The following is a 15,168-nucleotide window of genomic DNA, read 5'->3' as shown; positions in this document are numbered from 1 at the left end:
TTACCCTTCTATAGTGCACAAAGGCTACACATTCTTAGTCAGCTTCAATAACTGAAGCAGACCATATTTTGGAACCAAGAGGCTATCTTTTGCATTAGTAATAAGAGAACAGACACACACTGGGGCCATTTTATTTGAAAGAACAGGCGCAGTGTTTTAATCCGTGAATCCACAAGGGCATGGTTTCCTGTTAAATATTTGAGAGAGAAGAAACATTTGGAAAGGATGTAATTGTGTAGCAAAACTAAAAATGCAAAATATTGATTAAGGAACTGCTGCAGATTGTGAACGGTCTCGAAACATTTAACTTTCTTGGAGATTAAAAGGCAATATTTCGAACCTTAGAAAGCTGCATGTATTGTATGCGTGGTGAAGTATATTAAGAAGCACAGACTTTTGGCAATCCGGTATTAAAAGAAAAACACAATTAGTCAAATAGGCTCGCAATGGCAACTGCCAAGACATTTCATTTGGAAGGATTTATTTACATTTTTAACTATAGGATGAAGAGTTAGGCAGTATTCTAACCAGGTGGTCTCCTTTACCAATATTAACGTTTTGTTAAGTACATCATACAAATATTGCCCCCCTGCTGAAGCACAGACTCGCCCTGCTGTACATTATGCTGTTTACCTGACAAAGCATAAATTCACAAAACAAATTTAAGGCTACTTGTTTATTTTATGAAAAATGCAAACTCGTTTTCAGAATCTTGAAAAATACGTCGTTAACATCTAATAAAAAAACTATATTGTTACAAAAACACAGAAAAATGAAGCATAGTAAATAAATAAGTTTCACATGTGATATTTTACATAGAAATATTCTTTTATAGGTTACATAACACTTCTACTGTAACAAATATTGGCAAAGTTAATCAGGTATGCTAGTCAATTGCTGTAAAATGCCAAGTTTACAAAGGAACTGAGCATTAAGGAATTAGTCACTTAACTTTAGGAGGCATACATACAGTAAGGCAGCCCAACATGGGCAATCCTGTGGGTGCATGTTGGGAAGACATGAACATCTACGGTTATGTGCGAGTTCACGTAATGGGTGATTCCCTACAGGAATGAGGAAACAGTTTGGAATGTGTTGCCTCTGGAAAAAGTTGACAATATGCAACAGAAGATATACAATGATCAATAGAGACTGAGGAGGGGTGGGGGTGAAGAGTGGCAGTACAGTATTTAGTTTAGGGACGAATGTAGTATTCGACCAGCCACAGTATGGATTTTAACATTTTAAAATGGGAGGATTAAAACCTTTGTGAATATAATTCAGCCAGCACCAAGAAGAGGGAACTGAAATGCGCCACGTGACAAGCTATACATTACGTCACAGGATACTGTGAAAGGTGAAAAAAAAAAATTAAACATTTTTTAAATGTTACATTCTATATAATGAGCCAAAATAATGGAAGACCACAAAATATATAAAAAAAAAAAAAATCAGTCTCAATCGAGATCAAAGAACAGTTAAAACTTGGTAACAGGATTTAAAAATAAAAAAAAAGTTAACTAGGAAGAGAAGGTTTTGGAAAAACAGCCATTATTCTTCAGACTTAAAATGAGATGTGCCTGGGAAACGCAAAGTGAGGTTATATTATTATACATTAAGTCAAGTGCAGAAAGGCCAATTAAGTGCCTGAGTCAAAGACTGACTGTTGATATAGGTTTGGCATTTGCTGAACAACACTGAAGCCACTGATTATTGGAAGGAGTAACAACGATTGATCATTTAAAAAAAAAAAAAAAAAAAAGAAAGAAAGTGCAGAAATGTAGAACACCCAGCTTAATGAAAAAAAATTGTTACTGCTGATGAATAAAGGTGCTTTGATTAGAAGTTAATTTAACATTCATTTACAAGCGTAAGCTGCCCCCATAACAAAAGCAAAGCCATTTTGATTTCACATGTTGCTCATATCTTTTTCTTTCTTTTCTTTACTCCTCATCGTTAAATAATAATGCCGATTTGCTTCTGGGTAAGAGACCTTGCTGAGGGGTAACTTGTAAATATCTGAGTTGTTTGTAGTAAGTAACAGGAAGGTAAGTGCAGACAAGCAGAATGGCCAGGTGCAGGAAGCCAGCCCAACCTAAAAGGAAAAAAAGAAAAAAAATATATATATATTAACATTTATGAAGGTACTCCTGTAAGTATCTACCAATAATATTAAATATATAAACCTACAATTTTTACTTTTAAAAATACATGCTAAATTATGCCAGCGCTCCATGTCTAAGTTATTCTGTTTATGCAGAAGTAATCGAATATGTCTTCAAGAAGTTACAACAAAAATAAAATCACTATAACAAGTCAATGATGGGTGGATGTGTGAGGATTGGGGCTGGGGCGGGGGGGGGGGGGTGAAGGGGGCAGGCGTGGAGAGCCGGGTGCACCAGTCTGATTTTGCTCACACAGTCCTGGAGAAGAGCATAACATGAACTCCATTATGTTCCCAGCAGAACATGAGGAACCTCCAGCTGCCAGTAGTAAAATATGTTAGAATATTGGAAGCTTCATTAGAGACAATGGAGTGCTATGGGCTTCTAATAGCTAGTAGAAGCACAGATCCTCTACATTGCAATGTTCTGCCCTCTAGTGGAGGAATGTTCTAATAGCCCTTTGGAGCTGGACTGCCCCCTTCGGTTCAGGCTTTAATGCTGGAACGGGCCTTTAATGGCCAGTATAGCACCCTACAGCGGGTTCTAAGGCTATATTTATTCTGTCCAAATGGAGTAGTACGCATACCCAACAATGACAATTTGAAGATAACCATAGATGACGTGGATGTTTGAACTAATGCAATATTTAATAAAGATTTTGAATGTCAATCTTATAAGACTGAATCTGTAGAAAGGATAATGGATTTGAATCTCCTGGAAATATATTAGATGCCTGTCCTCTAAACCATCGCTCTTACAAAGTACTTCAATACTTCTATTCTGAATTCTAGCAATCATGGAGTCTCCAAAACAGAAATCAGGCAATTTTATTTTAAATGTAAAAATGGTACGCCATTCTCAATAACTGGAAAGGGTGAATAACTTAACATAATGAATTTACACGCAGGTGGATGTTCAGATAACCTTTCAGACCCTTTGAACAGAAGTACAATACATGGTCAAACCTTGAAATACTCACCACTGCCATCATATTGGCGAGAGCTGCTCCAAGGTAAGCACAATATAAAGCTGTTAAAAAAATAAAGTAAAGTTAGTAACTTAACGATATTGCCATGGCAAGCCCCCAAATCAGGTCAATAATATGTGCTGGCAGTTTAACAGTCAAATGAACATCTGCATGGCAATACCACTTGCCCTCTTCCGATAGAAGTACATGATAATATACAGAAGGTTCCAAAGAGAAGCATTATGTTCTTAACATGTATTTGGAGCAGAAACAAAACTAGAAGAAAGTCAGCCCAACAACTCTTGCACAATCCACACAGAGCACTGCCATAGACAATATGCAAATTAAAAGTATGCTTACGGCAACATGCACTTGGTTTGGACTTCTCATTACATACATTATGATAATTAAGTTGGCCTACCAAGATGGACCATGGCCAAGTAGGTTTAGCAGGTGGTAGAATATCCGGTAGTGCAGAAGGAACCGGAGGTAAATGAACGAACGATTACCACACCAAATACTGCAATATTAACTAGCTAGACGCCCAGTGCCCGTGTGTTTGGTGTTCAACCAATATAAAGGTTGGAACTGCAACTAGTGACAGGAGCAACTATGAAATGACGTGAAAAAGGGCTACACCTTAGTTTTTGGATAATCCAGGGCAGTTAGACTACACCACAAATGGCAATGTTGTGGACTAATGCCAAGTAGACCCAGGAAGAGCAACAATGCAAAAACATTGAGGCGGGTCATTCAGTTTTATTTTTTCTTTCTTAGAAGTGGGATAGCTTCAATTTGCTCACCCACCCTCTATCCAGCCATTCTTGGGCAGTATTCTGTGAACAAGAGCATAATTGTGTACATCACACACTTGCCACAAATCTGTAAAGTGGTATCCAAGTTTCAAAACTTGTCATGGAGCTACAATCTGTGGGTATATTAACAATTTCAGTGTTTTAAGGGTGGTTGCTTTATAAAAGATGTCCGGCCACGCCCTAACCCACTCAATTCTGTTTGACATGAGACAGGGAATCAGTACTGCATGTAGGGAAAGGAAAAGGAAGTGAATAGCTGCAACTCACATTTATTAATGTCTAGCTTGATAGCAGAGATTTTCGCCAGACAATTATGTAAGCATTAGAGGGGCCTTGGCTCTGCCTCCAATTTTACAGTCAGGAGAGCATATTTCGATTGGGCAGAAGTTGTGTGCTTAGTAAAAAGTTTAAGTCTAATACTTCTGCTCCACCATCTTGTCATGAGAAAATAGATTTCCTCATGATGAGTTTAACAAGCTGACAGACAATGAGCTTTTAAGAGACAAACTTGTAGTGGCGGCCAGCAGCTTTAGGAGGGAGGGGGGCAGGCGGGAAACACACAGACACGCACTCACATCCATTAACACTCATGCCATTCAAACATGCATGCACCAAATATTCATTTTAAAACATCACACACACACACACACACATCCATTCACTCAACACTCTAACATGCACGCACGCACCAAACATTCAATCTAAAACATCTCTCTCACACACTCACACCCACACCCACACCCACACCCCAGCCTCCAGGTCACAGGGGGGTCGGGACTGCTGCCTTCCCTCATTGGCTTACCTTTTAAGGTCAGCCAATGAGGGAAGGTAGCAGTCCCAGCCTCGTCACAGAGTGTGATGGTGTCAGTGAGACTGCTGACCCCACCGCACTCTGTGACAAAGTGTCACTGATTGACACTCGCCCTAGGCGCTTGAGGGCTTAAACCTAAAGCGCCCAGGGCGTGTGTCAATGAGTGACTCTTTCCTCGTCACCCAGGGGAGGGCCTCGAGGCACCTTTGCTTAGAGGAAGTCACGCCCATAGGACCTGTGACATTCTCAGCCCAGCAAAGTTCGGCTCAGGCAGCCAGGAGTCTGCGCAAATCGCGCATGGCTCACTCCTGTCTGTCTGAGCTGAAAATGAAGTGTGTCTGCCAGGCTGGCCTTTGTTCAGCCTGACAGACACTCTTCATGAGGGGCAAATGGTGGGGGGCGTGGCCCTCCGCCCTAAAGGAGGAGCCGCCACTGCAAACTTGTGTGAATCCAATGTCTATGGACTTTAAGGTGCGAACGGGCACATTACATTAATACAGTATTTTCTCTATAAAGTAACAATTTAAGCAAGCTGGATTGTTTTTTTCTTTTAAGATCAAATCAATATTATTTTGATCCCTTGTCGGATTCAGAGCAGTTCTCCGCCATCATGGTTATTGTTGATTTTCCTACTTGTAATTATGAGGTGTACACTGAATTATCACAATATAGAGCTCTCCTGTATACATACGCTTAAATGTGGTGCAGAGGTGTGCAACTTTCTAAACTGTCGTGAAGTGAGGACAAAAAAAAAAGCAGGAAAGATTAAAATGTAAAGTGTAACACTGTGCATACTGCAACATTTATCGATATCAGCTTCACTGATGGACAAACAACTGCTCAGCACGGTAGGGATGGACAGGGGTTACAGGTACACTTGAGCTTTTATTATTTTATGAAATCAGGGTTGCTTTAATTCACCAGAAGGAGTATGAGGCTTCCATTTTTTTTATTTTTAAGTGTAAGACAAGCGAAAGATAAGAGTCAACGATCGGTTTTACAAAGTGCAACCATAATCATTTTAAGTCAGAATAAACGGAAATAAGTCTGCTCTATCTTGTTTCCCTTCCAGGCCCTCGTGTTTGTTTTTTTGTTTTGAGCCATTAGCACGTTTCCTTCTCAGTCTTAGAGTTTTCACTCTACCGGATACCTTTCTCCCACCATCATACACTGCCTGCTGATTTATTTAATTCCTGCTGATTCTTAATCATGCCCACTTTCTAATCTGGTCATTGTTTTTCCCTTCTCCACCCTTTTGCGTATTGCTCTCTTGCTCCGATTTAAAAATCCGTTAAAGTACTGTTGGACCTGCAGCCACCAGCCCAAACTAAGCGCTGTTGATGCATGTATGGGCTAAAGATTTGAGACCACAGGAAACTGAGTGCAGAAAAGTCAATTTAAAAAAAAAAAAAAAAAAAAAAAAAAAAAAAAAAAAATTGTAGCTATGGGGAAAAAAAATGACACTGGACAACTAAGATTACATTTTACTGAAAGGTAGCATCCCTTGCCATAATGTTTTTATTTGCTGTGTAGCTGAACCAACTATTCCACACTGCCATGGCGAACTTTGTCTTTGAGCACTGTCAATTTGCCGTCCTGGTTCCATAGCGGGCTCTCTTCTTTATACAAGGCGGAAGCAAGCACTAGTGCTTCCTGTTTCATCCCAGCTTGGAAGGTTGCACAGAAGCCAACTGGACTGCAGCCTGCTGGTGAAGGTAGTACATACTGAGGCTTCCTGTACTGCAACTTTTAGGTAACCTTGCACTCCTGCCGGAGTGCATAAGGCAGATTTACTAAGATTTAGTGCAACGCAACACTTATTTGTGCAGGGGGAGGATGGCAGTTCTGAAAAATGGCCTGCTCTTAGTATCTAGCCCTCCACTTACGCACAAACAGGCTGCCTAGTGCCACGCACAATCTTTGCACCACGGTGCAGACGTGTGTGCTTAATTCATAGGACGGGTTTTGCACCGAAAGTGCATGATCTAATGACTAGGCTATAAGTAATAACATTGCAGCACACGTGATGTGGAAAAGGTTAGGCAAACTAAGAAAACCTTCCAGTTTTGCACCTGCTTTAAGAAAAGTGTTAAATTTGATGCAAAGCTGGGCCTCACAATCTTCGTAGTTCTGGCTTTTTGTCAAGAATTATGAATGTTTGTTCTAGAGCACCCAAGTACCAAGAATGCAACTCCCCCTTGACTCAAAGTAGTGCAGTGCACCTCAACTTGCACCAAGGCATGGGCACCTTTCCAGTGCAAAATACATATTAAGCTGGAAAGTAAGTCTCCTTCTCAGTTTTTTTTTCCTCCAGTGCCCCTACTTTGTTTCCAAGGCGGGTTAATCATGCTCTGCTCTTCCCCTGAAAAGCTTGTTATGAGTGAGTGAATCTTGCTAGGCCTCCGCTAGAGCTGCACTTTGCATGTGAGGAATTCTTACACTGCAGCTTCTTGAGCGAACCGTGCACTATGTGCAATGTGATCTTTAAGCGTACTGCGTTCCTCTACTGGCGTGTGTGTGAAGGACAATTGCTTTATTGCTGCACTGGCTGTAACTGTGGGTCAAGTAAAGCTTGCACTGCTGCAATCAGAACATTATCAACGCATTTAGCTTTTGTAGTAGAGTTTTTTTTTTTTAAGTTTGCCTCCATTTGTTCAGATTTCTGGGGGATGGTAAAGACACCACAATCTCTCCTGGGACCACAATGTACGTATTGGAATAGTTCAAAGCTTCCTTTTCAGAACTGTAAGAACTAGAACTAGTTAGACAATTTGCAAATAAGCTATATAATGCCATGTATGGCCATATGTTGCATTTCTGTGAAAAATGTGTGCAACAATTTACACACCACCAATTTCAAAATTCACAGGCCACCACTGTAGTCTTTGTGATTACTGCTTAAACAAAAGGATCTCCGGAGGTTTCTCTACCAGGATGAGACGAGAATTCTAGTACTTTCTACAAAGGTGAATTTTCTGAAAATACTTATCCAACACGTAACTACATTTTGCATTATAATATGGACCATCTAATGAATTGTAATGTACAAGAAAATGCATGCCGTGGGTAGCAGAGTGTTAACTATTGAAACATGTAGGGGGTTACTCGTCATGGAAGCCATTACATTTTTTTTTTTTATTTTTTTTTTATAAAAACAAAATTAAATCTCGATAACCGAAAATAAAAAATAAGAGCTTAAGTCCTTGAATTATGATTCAAGACAGTAAGGACTGGAAGAAAATGCTTAAGGCAATGCTTGTTAACCTAAAGATGCAAATTGCACCTCCTCGATGACGCTCAATAAAATGTGCCTAGATTGCTGGTGTCCCCACTCATTCAACTCTGGTTAAATATCCCTTCTCACAATATACTGCTTTCCAACTCTGGACCTCCCTTGGACAATGATGAGAGGAACTCTTGCTGACCACAGTTTCCCCAATACCACTGGACACTTTCAAACTTCAAAAGACAAAAACAGGACATTACTACTAAAATACCACATACCACAGAGAACTGCCAACAAATGGGTCTGCCAGGTAAGAGCATAAAACATTCCTCCAACTGCAATGCATGCAAGGACAGGATTGTAGCCCCACAAGCCGAAGTATATATTCTTGAAAGGAGCTGCGAGGCTTAAACCTGAAAAGCAAGGAGGATGCTTGGGTGAAACATTTTCTTCATAAATTCAAGTCACTTTAAAACCTAGGCTTTCAAACAGTAACTGCGCATAGTTGTCGCTTTTCAATTTTAGCAGGCAGTAGCTCTGCAGGTACACACCTGATAAATAATATTGAGTAATTCCCTAAAACAATTTTTTTTGCTGATACGTTAATAGAAGACTTGGACATTTGTACTGTGCAACAGGTCTATTGTGGCTATAAAACCGATACTGCCACGAGAGCCGGGAATTAGTCCAAGACTATTAGACATTTGACCTTTAAAATGATTCTGGATTTTCAGTTACTGTCAGACTTGAGGTTCAAATTTAGTTGGTTTCACACCTTTGCTCTGGAAAACGCTGGATGACCGGGGACCTCATTTAGCATTTGGTGAGGGCCCCTCAGTAAGTCAGTGGTGCATCTGCTCCATGAAAACGGAGTCCTGCTTTTGGGATTTTCAAAAGCAAAACGTTTGCCGCTTTAAACATGGTGCCTGCGCTGCACAGATTCAGTGCAGTCGATGCAGCACTGGCCCACTTTACAGGAAAAATTAGGCCAGGAAGGGTTCTTCGAGTGCTGATGGTCCTTCTCTTGGGGGGCAAAGGTCAGTCTCTTCAATACTGGCTGCTAGGATCCAAACGAACTGCCCCACATTCCTATAGCTGATCATACACTAGTATCAAACAACCTGTAGCAGGCGGAGTAACTGTGTAGCAATAGAAAACAGTACAGTGTATCAAATTCACAAGACCGCATCTACTATTAGCCTTCTAGTAAATTCTATATTACAAAGTGTTATTAAAGACTTTAGGTACCAGAGTCAACATAATGCATAAAAAATAAAATTAAAAATAAAAAAAACATTCTTTGAAAGATGAATTGGAGCAAAGTCACCTGAATACTTGACATAAAAGGGACTGGTTGAATAAACAGTATTCTATACCAGCAAGTGAAAGAAGGCATGCAAGAACAACATAGATAGGAAACAATATATAGTTCCGGATCAAACAAAATTCCAGAGCTATCAATTCTTTTGCTATGTGGTAGACAGCATTCAATACACGCCTTCAACTGCTCTAGTCAGGAGTGATATACAAGCAGCACAATTGGATATCTGCAAAAAATGCATTTTACAGTGTAAACCTGCAATTACCAACAACATTGTGACATCCCTAAGAGCACATCTCTTTAATCAGAAACATAATGCTGATCTATGCTACATTACCATAGACACTAGAAACATAATTGGAGGGAAAAAAAAAAAACATACTTCACAAATTAGAAACAAATCATTTAAGTGGTGTTAATTCAGATGAAGAACTGAATATGCACTTAAATGTGAATATGTAATTAGATTAGCAGTTTCTGCTGAGCAGTAGTCTTTACATTCACACCCAATCTGAGGGGTAATGCAGTTTTAAAAATATTTTTTAAAGGCTTTGGATGCATCACAGATTTCTAAAGATATTCACTATAGCATACACAGCAAGCACTTTCCGTTCTCAGTTTATTTTCATTGTAAGGTTTCTTTAGTAGAATAAGTGACTCCATGCTGCTCTCACAAGATATTCTTCTGTTTCACAATTGGGTTTGCATCATTTGTTTCCAACATGAACTATCTGGGCATTGATTACTTTTTTTTATAGGAAATTTAAGGTGAGTAATGGCTTTTTATTTATTGTCCTTAAGAATCGTGTCAAGTACTGATAGATCATTTTATATTCTTAGTTCACAGGAGCTTTATCAATTTTGGATTGCTAATCATCAACAAATATTTACACCATTAATATCAGAAATACACCCACTTTGGTCCAGAAACCGTTTTGTGTTTTCTAACAAGGACAATAACCAAGGTGTTATGGACACTGAAATCTAGTTTCCTATTTTATGATTAACTTGATTTTATTTTGCTCCCCTCAAATTATGAGATTTAGAAATGGTTTATACTAGAGTGGATAAACAACTTTGAAGGAAAATACCAAATAAAAACAAAATGCAGTACCACTCTCAATATGTGATTCCTCAATTAAATTAGTCTTCTATAATCATGTGCATCAGTATACACATTAAGGCTTCGTTTTGTATATGTGACTAGGACTGCTCATATTGATGGAACTATAATTGTACTTCACTATCATACAAGTTTTTTTTTTTTTTTTAAAGTAAAGACATTTTAATTATTTTAATCCTTCAAAAATGAGCTTTTTAAAAACGTTGTGCATCAATAAGAAACTGTGTCCCAGAATACAGTGGAAATACACTCAACAAGGTGAACGTAATGCTTTTTTGACAGATACTTCAGGGATGTAAAATTAAGGGGGAAAAAAATAGGTTAATTATTGACAATTTGATTTTGCTTACAAGAAAAATGCACACCAATTTGTTCCATCTTTACAAATGGCCTCATAAGCTGGTTTTCTATTGTTTACGTTATTTGGCACTCTTGGTTGAGCAAAGATCTGTTTCAGACCAAAATAGTGTTCCATTACATCAGACTATTTACCCCCCTAAGAGAACCCTTCAAACCTCTCCAAATACAGCCCAATGTCCAACATTTCTTAACCTGGCCAGGTTACAATAATCACCACGAGCTCTGTGACATTAAGTCTTTACTCTTGAATGACCGATATTTAACAGTCTGGAAATACACTTTTCCCCCCCAGACACCCGAGATTAGAGGACAAACTGAACCAGGGAAGGCTGGAATAGATTCAGATGAAATACACTAGCTAGTCCTCCACAAGTACTTGCCTTAAAAACATTCCAAAATATTAAGCTTTTCTTAATTATTGTAAGCCCAGTCATTAGTGCTTAAAATATCCATGTTGAGGTTACAGTAAGGAAAAACATGAAGGCTTCGCTTCAGTGCCTGCCCAATGTCATCTTAAGGATTTTGGGGAAACTCGAGAAGACATTTTAGGGGCCCTGTACAGACCAGATTTGATTTTCATTACTCAACTCTTGCCAATTTAAGCCCACGAGGTCAAACAATACTAAATTACATGTTTAACTATAACCAAGTCCATAAAGCAGTTGAAATAGATATTGCCTGGGATGCCAAAAATCCTTCAAATGACAAAAATCTGTAGATGGACAGTCAGTGGTGGAGGTAGGCAGAGAAGTTAAAATAGAGAAAGAAAGTAGATTACAATTCAGATAAAGTTCACTTTCCCAGAGGGCCCGTTGGTAGCCCTGGGTAATTGCCCACTTTGACATTGCCTTAAAACTTTGTACCTGCCAACATTCCAACTGTTGATCCAATAGCGGCATGCAAACAGATCACAGGAGATGATAAGAAGAGAGCAACCAGGAAGATTCCACCAGTCCATGCATTGTCACACCCATATACCTGCCCAACCCCAACCGGAATAGCTTTCAGCAGCTGAAAGAAAGAACAGAGACATAGTTCATGAAGTGGAATCCTTTTTTTAAAAATATTACTTATACAGTAAAATCATAATACATTCCAAGCATACAAGCATGTTTAAAACTGTGTCACAACCTAATTCAGATCCCCGTTTGCCAACATTAGAACATTGTTTTCTCATACAAATAGAGACCAGAAACAAAAAAGTGGAACAATGGTAGGTGTTCGAGGAAATTATAATACAGTGAATTAGTAATGAAGAATACAATGAGTAATATTGCTAGCCACATACCACACACACACACACACACACACACACACACACACGGGCAATAAGCCTGCAGCAACGTTAACATTAAACAAGTTTTTTTCTTTTTCTTCAAGTGACATCTTTAAAATTGGCCAATAGCAAGTGTTACTTTAGCCAAAGGAAGCATAATAATTCGTGTAAGGGCATGGTTCAATCCTGACACCACTTTTTTTTTTTTTAAAGTAAGAGCTCTTAATAGTTAGACATGCAGTATCTTAGTTAAAACATACTAGCTCTCTTTCAGCCCAAGAGCCAATACAAAAAATGTACTTACCTTCATAAACATGAAATCTAATGGATACTCTAACCAGAGATTACTCACCTTATGAACACCTATAAGCACCAGACTGGATCTGGACATTTCCCAGCATTTCTCCCACACACCAACAAGTATTGTCATGCTGCTCCACGTTAACGCTGTCCTGCCACAGAAGAGACGATGGAGCCACATACAAGTACCACTACTACAAGCTGACATCCATTGCTTGACTGTCTGCATCATCTGATGCAGAGCTCAATAACTGATCAGGTATGACAGTTTGCAGATCTATTTCACAGATAAGAGTCCATTCCACAAGACAGGGTGGTGGTCAGAAAGGATTCCTCAGTTAGATAACCCACAGGGAGGTGTAGCAGACCTTAAAATAGAGTGCTAGCCACCTCAGTAGAACCCTTTTAGGCACCACCTTACCCTCCCTCCACCAGCCCAGTGAACCCCAAAAAGGGCTAATAGTCCACCAGACAGTCCTTGGCATGATCAATTGAAAAGCTCAAGGCTCTTTAAGGCAGTGAAACCCATCCTCTTTCGAGGGGTGATGTGGATAAACAAATACTGTAAGTGTGGTGGATTGGACAACATGTGTTGATTTGTATGGTGCCACTTATCACCGGTGAGGTTATCCAGGCTCCAGAGCAGGAATATAGGTCAAATGGGGCTTCTAATTGAACAGCAGTTTCTTGTAAAAGAGCTATCCTGATGGGTTGAGGAAGTGCATTCCAGTTCTTGGTGGTGGTTAAGGAGAAGGTGGACCCTCCCGACTTGCTTCTGCAGATGCAGGGGACCTGTGCGAGGGTGAGAGTGGTAGATGGTAGCTCTCTGGCTGGTTAGTAGAGTTGAAGTCAGTCATTGAGGTATGGGGGTCTGGTGCTGTGGAGGGCTCTGTAGGTGTGAATGAGCAGCTTGAAATGGCAACGTTCCTGGACTGGGACCCAGTGCAGAAATGCAAAGGATAATGTGAAGAAAAAAATAATAAAAACGCCAACAAACACACCGGATCATATCCACAAATGTCCTAGACTTAAAGGTGGAGGGAAGGCTCACAATTGCACCATATCCAAGACAGCTCTGATGAACAGGATCCTCTGTGAAGGAGCTGGGTGTGACTTTTGCACATTAGAGAATCAACAAAGATGTTGGTAAGTTTGCGCTCAGGTGGAGGTGGTCTATGACCATTAGTGCAAGCCCATCTTCAACAGCCAGTCAACAATGTAGGGGAGACTGGTATTCCCAACCTCTGAAGATGTGCTGCATCTACTGGCATCACTTTTTTGAATACCCTACACGTACTTCTAAGGCTGAAAGGGGACACACAAAATTAAAAATACTTCTGGCTTGCCTCGAGTCACAGGTAATGTCTGAGTGACTGCAGGGTAGGAATGTGAAAAGAGTTCCGTAGGTCCAGCACTACCTGGATCCTGACCAGACTGAACCTGGGATTAGAGTATACATGACAGAATTAATTTTTCCTTTTTCTGGAAGAAATTAAGAACCAAGACTTAAGAGGAAGAGGCGTGCCATCCTTTGGCACTTAGAAACCTTTTTTTTTTTTGATGGCCAGGACCCTCTCCTCCCCCTCCCACCTCCCAATGGTTCCTTGACCAAGACCCTAGACTGCCTGCTGTAAAATGGACAAATGGATTTGACACCCAATGTGGTGCATGTGGTTTGGAAAATAATTGATTAGCATATCAGTGCTGGTTTATTTGGAGCACCAACTTGTCAAATATGATGTTCTGCTATCCTTGAGGGAAAATCTTATCCTGCCTCCAACAGGGTGGTCATGTGCTGTTGAGGGCAGCTAAAGTGGTTTGGTAGTGGTTGCAGTAGAGGAAGGGGATTGGGCAATACACAGTCCATGATGGCATGGAGGTGACTGGCTGGATCCCCCACCCTAGCTTCAAAAGGACTGGGGTGGGCTTGTGGGGGGGGGGGGAGCGGGTTTTCTGTTACTGTGGACATTGGGCCTTGAAGTTGCCTTTGAGCCAGCCTTCTTCTGATAATATTATTTAATAAGTGTACGAATGCCTGAAAGCGGTTTGACGCAAACCTGAAAGTGTTTGAAGCATGAACAATTAGTGGGAAAAGCCAAGATTTAAGTCATCTCCTGAAACTGGTCAAATTCCATTGCTTTTTCAGAGGTTTCCGAGGGATCCCTCATGCTTTCTGTTCGTAATGAATGATCGGAGTAGAATCAGTGCTGTTCCACAAATCCCAATCTTTGCTAGGTGATCAATAAGGATAGATTCACTCGGTGTCAAAGGCTTCAGATGGGTCTAAAAGGGATCAAAGCAGGCTTCCCTCCCTTGTCTACAATCAATCTCATCTCCTCTGTGATCACTGTCATGGCTGTTTCTGTACTGTGTTTTTTCTTGAATCAGGGTTGAGCCTCGTCAAGAATCTCATTCTTGTTTTAATATTTTGATAGAGTGGTATTAAGATGTTTTTCTAAAATGTTGGATAACATTGGCGAGTAATGGAGTGTTGAAAATAAATAAATAAATAATTTTAAGGAACCTCAACTACCTCACCTGTGCAGAAAGGTCGAGGGAGTGCATGGAGGCCCTGCTTTCCTTGAAATGCAGTCCGCTTTTCATCCTAAGAAAAATATCATGCCCAACAGTGCCACCTAAATATAATCTGAAAAACCAAAGGAATTGCTTCCACACAGGATTGAAGACCATCACACTAGTACAAACAGCCCTGTCCAGTGAGTCGGTGATGTCCAGCCCAGAGCAGATGGCATACTGCATCCTGACCATCTTCAATAATATGGAAGGAAAGAACCAGCCTACTC

The 15,168-nt window shown here is 40.1% G+C and overlaps 1 protein-coding gene across 2 annotated transcripts in view; it reads right to left on the bottom strand.

The window, feature by feature from the left end:
* Positions 1–449: 449 nt before the first annotated feature.
* SLC14A1 (solute carrier family 14 member 1 (Kidd blood group)) overlaps positions 450–15,168 on the bottom strand; it is a 53,304-nt gene continuing 38,585 nt past the window's right edge. The window contains exons 6-9 of one of the 2 annotated variants that reach the window (XM_069218852.1): positions 11,652–11,799; positions 8,263–8,397; positions 3,145–3,194; positions 450–2,095 (exon numbers count right to left, since the gene is read on the bottom strand). In XM_069218852.1, the coding sequence (XP_069074953.1) occupies positions 1,910–2,095; positions 3,145–3,194; positions 8,263–8,397; positions 11,652–11,799 (519 nt within the window). In that variant the 3' untranslated portion in view covers positions 450–1,909. The remainder of the gene's footprint in view (positions 2,096–3,144; positions 3,195–8,262; positions 8,398–11,651; positions 11,800–15,168) is intronic. The other variant, XM_069218851.1, reaches the window with a different exon arrangement.

The sequence above is a fragment of the Pleurodeles waltl genome, chromosome 1_1, assembly GCF_031143425.1.
Source record: "Pleurodeles waltl isolate 20211129_DDA chromosome 1_1, aPleWal1.hap1.20221129, whole genome shotgun sequence".
NCBI lineage: Eukaryota > Metazoa > Chordata > Amphibia > Caudata > Salamandridae > Pleurodeles > Pleurodeles waltl.
This window is presented reverse-complemented; position numbering and strand designations above follow the sequence as displayed.